At 31.5% G+C, this 9,976-nt stretch overlaps 1 protein-coding gene across 1 annotated transcript; it reads right to left on the bottom strand.

Annotated features, from left to right (window-relative positions):
• Window positions 1-7,785: 7,785 nt before the first annotated feature.
• On the bottom strand, window positions 7,786-9,634 carry LOC127723802 (uncharacterized). Its single transcript, XM_052230537.1, has 2 exons — window positions 9,568-9,634; window positions 7,786-8,453 (listed from the first exon to the last, which is right to left on the bottom strand). The coding sequence occupies exon 2, from the start codon at window positions 8,429-8,431 to the stop codon at window positions 7,973-7,975; it is 459 nt and encodes a 152-aa protein (XP_052086497.1). The 5' UTR covers window positions 8,432-8,453; window positions 9,568-9,634; the 3' UTR covers window positions 7,786-7,972.
• Between the last annotated feature and the right edge of the window lie 342 nt (window positions 9,635-9,976).

Raw genomic sequence — 9,976 nt, 5'->3', positions numbered from 1 at the left:
CACAACCATTAAAAATATCAATATATAAGCATGATCTGATGATAAGGTTGTGTGCAGATTACATATATGTACATACCCACTATTTTAATAAGACAAATAAACAAAAACATGATGAATGGTGAATATTATATGTTATTCAGGTCTCAGACAGGGTATATAATGTGACATTCCTGGCTTAGAGTTTATATTCCCTGAACCAAAGGCGAAGGGGATATAAACCTTAGGCCAAGTTGTCGCATTATATATTCAGTCTGAAACCTGAATTACACATGTATTACGGATTATTCCTGTCTTAATGGTTTTTTTTCAGTACCTGGTATTTGTTAAAAATTCACTATGCAGTATAGGCTTAATATATTTTCTGCATACGTGAAAGATTTTATAATTTGTTGTGATAATATTTCTATGATGTAAGCAATAATTTGTGATAATATATTAAGACATTAATAAGTATTTGATGTGTAAATTTTGAATCAAAAACGTATTATTGACGGATACATGTCATTATTTTCCCTCTGTTAGCCTCTGGCATTCGTTGAGTGTTGTTCATAGCTTACGACTACGTCACATAGTAACGTTCGTTATAATGCCGTTGTTGAGGTTCCAATTGGGGTAAAAACGTCGTCCATACCCCGGCAGTTTCCTGAATATATATTGACATCTCTGTGTTGTTATCCAATCACAAAACTCGACACATTTGTAATCCGTAATATAACCTGATATCGCCTCAAGTATATCATAAAAAAGACGGTGTCAATTCAACAGTGGTGTTAGTAATTGCAAGTAAACAGAAAACCTATAGTTGGTCAATTAAAAAGTGAAATGACAAAAATACCGAACTCCAAGGAATATTCATATTGGAAAGTCCGAATTCAAATTGGAAAGTCCCTTATCAAATGGTAAAATCAAAAGATCAAGCACATCAAACAATTGAAAACAACTGCCATATTCTTGACATGGTACATGCATTTCCTTATGTAAAAAATTAAGTAAAATAAATATTTACTTACCTTTATATACATAGTAAGAATTTGAATTCTTGCATGCACTCATATTCTTCCGGTTATCAATGAGTAATTCATATGGAATGCAAATACAGCTTCTAGATGAGGTCTTCTGAAAAGGAACAAGATTTTAAAATCCTTAAATATGAATAATGAGTGAGCGTTAAAATAAAAAAAGGATCTAAATAGAAAACATAATTCAGAAGCTGCAATTTTGAGTGCAAATAAATCGATTTAATATTCATTAAGATTTCATGCCATATAATCAGCAATTATTTTTGTAGTTTATAATGCAATTCCGTTTCGAACACAGATCTTCTTTTCAAATGCAAATAATTGGATCAGAATCTTCATTATAAATTATAATTGTTCTGTGATCCAGATGTCGTATAGGTATGTTGTACATGTCTATCATGTGTGATTAATGTAGATAATATAAGTGTTGACGATACTTAAAGTATATATATATTACTTTGAAGGAGTAATATTTCCTATAGCAAACTAGTTGAGCCCCCATCCCACATTCTGTATCTGCCTGTCCCAAGTCAGGAGCCTATAATTCAGTGGTTGTCATTTGTTGTTGTATATCATATTTGTTTTTCATTCATTGGTTTGTACATAATTAGGCCTTTAGTTTTCAAGTTTGAATTGTTTTACATCTGTTATTTTGGGACCTTTTAAAGCTGGCTATGCGGTATCGATTTTACTCATTGCCGAAGCCGTACTATAGTTGTTAACTTTTATGTCATTTGTTTTTTAGTGGAGAGTTGTCTCGTTGGCAACCATACCACATCTTCTAATTTTTATATAAGGTAATAAATATTTTTATTGATTCCTGTTCAACGACATTTCAATGCAGCACCATTTAGTTTCATTTTCTGCATGTATCATCTAGATGTGGTATAATTTAGTTCACATACCTTGAATCCAAAATGTTTGACGTGATGACACTTTTTCTGACATTCACTACGTGTGTTTAGGGGATAGAATTCTGTTTCATTCAATCCATGAACTTCATAACAACCTTAGAATTTTTAGAGAATGATATATATATATATTATGAACATTTATAAGTTTTAATTTATTTTTATATATTTTTTTAAGATTTTCCATTTTAGTATTGGTTGTTCAAAACCTAAAGAATATAAAATAATGTTAAAAGTTCAAAGATATTGAGCATGATCCTGAGTTTGAATTTTTGCTTAATCAATATTTAAAGGATTTAAAGTGAACTAAAAGGAATAATATTTCCGAAGATTGTTTTATGTGAGCGTCATTTTATTATGTATTCGACAAAGACCTAGACGCGTTTGATAATCTGATGTGATAGCTTATAGGAAATCCAATCAGGCAGACCGGTACATCTTATTTACATTGTGCACAACTTCCCTTTAAGTACCCATACCTAACAATTCAATCCATGGTGTGAAGACAGGAGTTTTGCCAATCCAAAATTCCTGATTCTCTAATATATCGCTACTTTTTAAATCTTCTTCACTTATCTCTAAACCATTGCTCCCGCATGATAAAGATGCTTCATTCCAATTTATTCCATATGGAGAATATTGTTGTATCTGTCCTCCATCAACTACGAATATGACCATATATCATATAAGATTAATAATCAACAAATAAATAATAAGGCGTGATATTATTGTCAATAAGACGACACTTAAGCAGGGATCACGCGACGTGGATGTAAACCTGTAAGCTAAACATTTAACAAACACACAAGTATTCAATTGTCCCTATAGAGACAATCGTGCTGCACCCTTCCCGCTATATGCATATTCTTATGGTATAATTTTTTAAAATGATTAAATATTGTACATACAAATCAACAAAGCAACACAAAACTTAAATGCATTGTTATAAAAATAAGGAGATAAGGTATTAGTATGAGACAACTATCCACCAAAGTTCAAATGAAGTGGATGTAAACAATTATAGTTCGTTTTCGGCTTATGAGTTTGAATATCCCTTAGGTATCTTGCGCCTCTATTTTTACATATGTTTAGATATGTTCCCTCTTAAAAACCTTTAAGACTAAAATCTTTATTATAATGTCTATTTAGTCGTTTGAATAAACATTGATTTCCTTGTTTTACAGACAACCACATTGATTATTGTTTTTAATACAATAAAGAATTGTTTTTACAGCAAAATATTTTAATGTAAGATGGATTCTGTTTTTAACCTTATATACTAAACACGGCTATAAACTAGAGGCAGTAATAGTTTATATATCTCTAAAGCTTATAAATCCAATATGAAGATACTAATTAATTTTAAAAAATTAGAGACCTGGATGAAATACAAAGAGCGCGAGATCAGGAAAAAATACATAAATAATAGTCTAAGAGAATAATGTACCCATATCAAACGAATACGATAAATTTTCATACGATTTTTGCTTACCATTATATGCTTTCAGCATAATTTGTAAGTTTTCTATTAAACTTAACGAATCTAAGGTAGTCAGACAGCTGACGATTACTTTTTCATGCCCACGTTTTGAATTATATTTTATGTCCCAAATATCTTTGGAGATCAAATTGTGTATGAAGAGGCGAAAAAGAGCTTTTAGATTGAAAACAAAATACTTTTAAAAGAAACTTTACGAGACTAGCTAAATTTATGTGAGGTAAACTTTCCGTCTGCAATTTGGGACCTTATATTCCTTGATAATTTATTAATGTATCAGCATCGAACCACGAACTACCGGTCCATAAGTGTGTGTATCGACCAAGTGAAAGTAAGTGAAATTGCCAATTAACACATTTCGTACATCCGACGCGCTTTTTGGATTTGCCTTCATTAGGAATGCTCACATCTAATCATCTAAATGCAAAACAAAATAATAAAAACCTGAATAGATGGAGCTATATGACCAAAAAGCGTCTTAAAAACAACCATAATCCTATAAGGACATGTTTGCCTGATAGAGTTTGAACCTTAGTTACTTTTAATAGTTGGGTTTTTTTTCTAACAGAGTATTTGATACATAATCGCAGATGTTTTGGTAGATCAAAAGATTATCTTAATATCTTATAACTAGTACCTAAATAAAAAAATATAAATTACGGTCCGTTGATCAACTGCCAAATTCATTTTCACAGGTTCTGAAATCGGTAGTACGTGCGTTTATTAATACACCAATAAGATAAACTTTTACTTTGTTATTAGTTCCTTTCAAAAAGTAGAAACCCAGACGCTTAGCGAATTGCTTAGGTTACTAGCAACTTTTGAAATTAACTTATTTACGACAAACAGTAACTGCATTGCGTAATTAGTGCATCTACTATTCGAAAGAGTAATTATCGAAATGATCTTATAATTTATTTTAAAGATATAATTCTACATATAATCGAAAAAAGTATATTTTATTAACTAATATAGAGCTACTGCTATTTCCGCCTTCAGATAAAAAAATTAGAAATCAATAATCGAAATGCGAATCACCTTTTTAGTGTTATCACGTTACTCTGGTACGACATTCGGGACACTCTTTGAATACTTGTATATATTGGTTACTCACAGACATCAACAGCATAATAAACTATAAAGATACAAAACACATTCCTATCTTAATAGACGGTTTAAGATCACAAAATGTTAATACTCACATAGTGCAAGACAGTTGACAATGACAATTAACATGAAACTCTTCATTTTACAAAATAGATTCTTATCTGATTACGGAAGTTTCATTTCCGGTCAGTGATGACACATTGATAACAAACAAAAAAGTGTTTAGGAAAAAGGTTTTTTTTTAAAAACAAATGTAGGATAAAGACACACGTCTTATTTAAAAAAAGGTGCATATAAAGACATAATGCAATCGAACATTCTAGTTCGATTAAATGCACACTCAAAGACATAAATCCTTATGAAGACTAAGCTGTTGTCACGGATCACTCTAGATCGTCCCGGTTTTTAGTTTAAACAATTTGTATTTGGATAAATCATAACAATATGATACATTCACATGAAATAAATATTAAAGATTCAAAGTGTACTAAATGATACAGTTAGTTTGAAGTTACCTTAGATGATACTAAGGGTAATGATGGCTCTTAATTCTCAAGAGGCAAATTGAATTCATATTCAGGACCAACAATTTTTAATGTAATATGAAATTGAGCCTGCTTTATACCTGCCTTATAAACACGGATTTTTAATGTGCTAGTTCACAAGGTAACTATACGCAGGGAGGCATTTCACCCTACCCGGATACATCATTCTGACTTCGGGAAAATTGGTCTTCGTTCTAACTTCTATTGTAGGTGCTGCGAAGCAACAAATACCTATGTTCAAGTCTTTGGTTTGGCGCAAACGGGGATCAAACCCAAGACCTCCAACCCTCTAGGCGAGCACGGTACCACAAAACAATTTCCGAGAAGGTTTTCATCTCGTATAAATATTGAGTTGCACATTGGTTCGATTGGCTGTGTGAGATTGGATAAATTATTTGTTATGAAACCATGTCGAATCACTAATTAATTATTTTTTTATTATTCTATGCCTATTCGTAACATACTTCATTTCCGGTTAAATAAAATATTTTCCCTTCTTATGTTGCACCTTCATGACCTCTTCAATTTCCCGACCATATACAATCAGTCCTTTAACATGTTTAAAAACTCTTATCTATATTTTTCTATTATATTCCTTAAATCACAATTATTCCTGTTTTAACATATACTTTAAATTTGTCATATTGTTATTATGCGAAGACAAAAAGGCAAATATCAGCATTGAAATAGCTTCGTGGTCGCCAGCATTACTTTTTTTTTCTTGATGAATAGATCCATTCAAGTTACTGATTATAAGTTTCCTTTTGCTCGTAAAGTTATTTCGTTTTTTTTACATCCTTGGCTTGCTGTACATTTTTTTTGCTTTGAACGTTCCTTGTGAAGGTCAAGAAAAGCGCTTCTAGTACATAAAATGTAAAAAAGGTCATTTTCACTTTTAAATAAGCTTGAGGTGTCTGTCAAACTTCCAATAGGAATAGGATTATCAGAAAAAATGAGTTTTTCATCCATCTATGTTTTAGTCATAACCAATGCCCTTGATATAGTTGTGTTTGTAGAAATTAACTCTTTTGTACATGTGTGAAAAAGTAGAGATATGTATTCCGAAAGGATCCTCCTAATGTGCGTGTTTACAAGGCTATTTAAGAATTTATAGAAACTTGCCACAATCAAATTTTTAAACCGTTCTCATTCGGTGAGTGTTAGCACCAAGGTAATCAATAATTAGAAAACCAAATATTTATGATGGTCTGGGTGGAGGGTCCTGCAGTTCTTTATTCTTTATTTTTTTCTCTTTTCTTTCTCTTTTTTTTATCATTAATCTCTTTTCTTTATATTTTGAAACTCCATTAATCTCTATTCTTTATTTTTTGGCCTATTTTTCTCTATTCTTAATTTTTGAGCCCTTTATTCTGCACCTTTTGGCCATTATTCTCTACTCTCAGTCTGTAAACCCCATCGAGACCATCATTTATACAGAAGATTACCGCGTGGTTCCTGTTTGTATATTTTTGTTTTTCCACAGACCTATAAATGCGTTTGATTTATTGTGTCCGTGTTTTATCCGATGGGTTCGAACTTCCATTTTTTTTTACATTCCCATCCTTAGAAAGCAAACCACTCAATTCAAGTTTCCTGGTTTAATTGGAGCAGGTACATTAAGAAAATGGCGCGGTTGATATATGAAAATAAAGAAAAGGGGGTATGATTCCTGATGATTGTGATTGATATAACTATTCTCCAGAGACCAATGGACGAAGGTGCATACAACTAAAGGATATTGTACGGCCTTCAACAATGAGCACAACCTATATCGTTTAATAAGCAATACTAGTATGTATACATTTATTTATTGAAAATATAATAAAATTTTACACGTTTAAATAGACATCCAAAATTCTTTATGGGAATATAATGTAATGTGTTCATTTTATGTCATTTACACTGTTTAAACAAATAAGGACGATAGTAAAATAATCTTAACAACGAAGTAATGCGTCCTTATTTAAATACAAACAAAAAGTTCAATAAAGACTTGTTTATCAAACTTAAGCGATAACTTTGTCGAGTGCGGTTAAAATATGCGTAGGTTTATATTTTTTCCTTTTAAACCTTTGACCACCTAATGGATATCATTACAGAAACATTTTGTAAACACGGAATTTTTTTTCTCTCATTTTTTTATTAACAAATAGACTGAATACTTTTGCTGTTGTGATCATCTTCCGTCTGACTCTCCTCATCTTACTACTACGAATAATAATGAAAAGCGTTGTCTACATTGTTGCTATCGTTACAATGTTTTAAAAAGCCGTGTAATAAATAAATCATAGTTTCTACATTTTTCTTTTAATATGAAAACAAGAACTTGTGGTATGATTGCCAATGCTACAACTATTACAGCTCTTCTATATAAGCATGCAAAGCAAACCTTTAATCAACTTGCTTGCTATGTTTGCTTGGATGTTTGCAAACAATAGGTAGGCGGAGTTTCAGTCTGTTTTATATATACTGGGATTTGATTGGACAATAAAAATTGACATGCAATAAAGTTAATGTTTATTGTCCTATCAAATTCCATTATAAAGTAAACAGACTGAAACAGACTACCTACCTTTTGTTTACAAACATCCAAACAAACATAGCAAGCAAGTTGATCAAAGGTTTGCTTTGCATGCTTTTATAGAAGAGCTGTAATCAGAGTCCAAATGACGTGAATGTAAGCAAATAGCATTACTATAGGTCACAGTACGGGTCATAATTAGGATACTAAACCATAAAAGGCTCCATAAGAGGTTCCGCAAAATTTGAAACGCTTCTAACGAGATAACCAACTGCCTGATTTATGACCTAAACAAAAACGAAAACAAATATGACAGACAGCAAGTAAGACAGTTTTAAATGCCACTTGGACACCCGAATGACAAAGCCTCCCTAAGCCTTATCATAAACAATAATTTCTCCATTTTTTCCGGGTTTCTTCGAATCGGAAATATGATAATCAGATTCTGATCTTCCACGGGGAAATGAATGAACATAGAACTCATCATTATCTACTGTTGGCAACCTCTCTAGCGTATTATAGGTAGGATCAATAGTGTTCCGAATGCCTGAAGTGGTGTCGTATAAATTGCCATGCGCACTTTGTTTTCGTTTGTCTAGGTTATTCGAAGTATCATATTCTCCGACAGATGATTCCATGTATGTATCTCCTATATCACAGTAACTAGTATGTTCCTTTTCCTTCTCATCTACTCCCTCATATTCTGATTTAATAACTTCCATTTCAAAAGAGTTTCTTTTATAATCTTTCCATTCATTATAGCTTACATAAGCATGAAGTGTTATTCCTTGCTTTTCATTTGAACATTCAGTAGGTTTTGTATCGTCCATCTTTCCAAAAGGATCATTTTTTCTACAAATATCAATAATCTTATATTTTTTTTTTTAGAAAACAAAGATTCAACAGTTACAAACTGCATTATTTTTACATAAATAACAGTGCATGTGTGTTTAATGATAACAACGACACGATTTCAGTTATATTACTTTACCATTTCAAAAACTGCTTTTATGCAGATCAATAGTTATAATAAATATAACACTTGGTATCATTTTGAACAAGGTTCATCATGTTCATATACATTTACCAATTTATGAATTATCATTCATGAAGATATCAATGGCTACTGTTGCATTGAGAATGGTTCAGTAAGCTGAAGTCTCTGATGAACCGACTGAAAATGTGTTTTATTGGCATATAACATCATGTTTTCAATGTCGTTGAAACATGCTAGACTTTATAAAAATACATAGACATTATTCAAATAGAATTGCTTTTGAGCACTGAGAGGTGAACATTGCTTTTCATTTTGCATTGTGAACTAAAAATTTAACATCACATTGTATTAATTATTAAAGCAAAGGACCATATAGGCAATACTTTGAATTGTTTGATTTCCTTTGTACATATCGTAGAAAGAACATATAAATCTGCACGCCCTTTACCATATTTTTTGTATAGTTTGAGATATCTAAGACAGTTTGTTCTTCTGTAGAAAATATTTATTTGTTCGATGTTATATATACCTTTGTAGCAATAATATTACAGTATATCTTAAAATGTTGCTATCGACCTTAAATAATGTATTGAATGCAATTTTAATGAGTTGAAGATGCTTACTCTCAGAACACTTAGCTTTCTAAAGGTTAAGTCGTATTTAGGGTGAACATACTGCTACCGTATTTGTAACAATATATAGTCAGTGGCGGATCCAGTGGACGTAGAAGGAGTACGCTCCAACTTTGACCGAAAAATACATATTCCCATTTCGTTGGATGTTGATAATCTGGGTATATATTATCATTAATAAATTGCTTGAAAGGATATAACGAATGTTCATCTTACTGCACTTTTTTGTGTGTACTCACAAACACAAGTCCAGAGGACTATTGCTAACCAGACAATTACACTAGGGATTCGACTGCATTTGGTGCAATCCTTACAAAAAATGAATTTAACAAATTACCTTCTCTTGCGAACAATCAGTACTGCGATGACAGATGATATAACAATTGCAAGTATTCCTTCGACTATCGGACCTAATAATACACACAAGAAATCAAAATACTACTCGATCATGAAAAAGGGGTCATTGTACCAGTTTTCTTTGTATGATTGTATCCAAAAATCAACAAATTGAATGTAGTTTGAAATATCTAAGATAGTTTGTTCTTCTGTAGAATATTTATTTGTTCGATGTTATATACAACCTTTGTAGCAATAATAATACAGTACATCTTAAAATGTTGCTATCGACCTTAAATAATGTATTGAATGCAATTTTAATGAGTTGAAGATACTTACTCTCAGAACACTTAGCTTTCTAAAGGTTTGTAACAATATATAGTCAGTGGGCGTAGAAGGATAATGCTCCA

The sequence above is a fragment of the Mytilus californianus genome, unplaced genomic scaffold (assembly GCF_021869535.1).
Source record: "Mytilus californianus isolate M0D057914Y unplaced genomic scaffold, xbMytCali1.0.p SCAF_13, whole genome shotgun sequence".
In the NCBI taxonomy this organism is placed as follows: Eukaryota; Metazoa; Mollusca; class Bivalvia; order Mytilida; family Mytilidae; genus Mytilus; species Mytilus californianus.
The sequence above is the reverse complement of the archived record's forward strand: the minus strand, read 5'-3'. Positions and strand labels throughout refer to the sequence as shown.

Bases quoted from the DNA above. Each gene is read 5' to 3' on its own strand.
- LOC127723802 (XM_052230537.1), bottom strand. From the start codon at position 8,431: ATGGACGATACAAAACCTACTGAATGTTCAAATGAAAAGCAAGGAATA.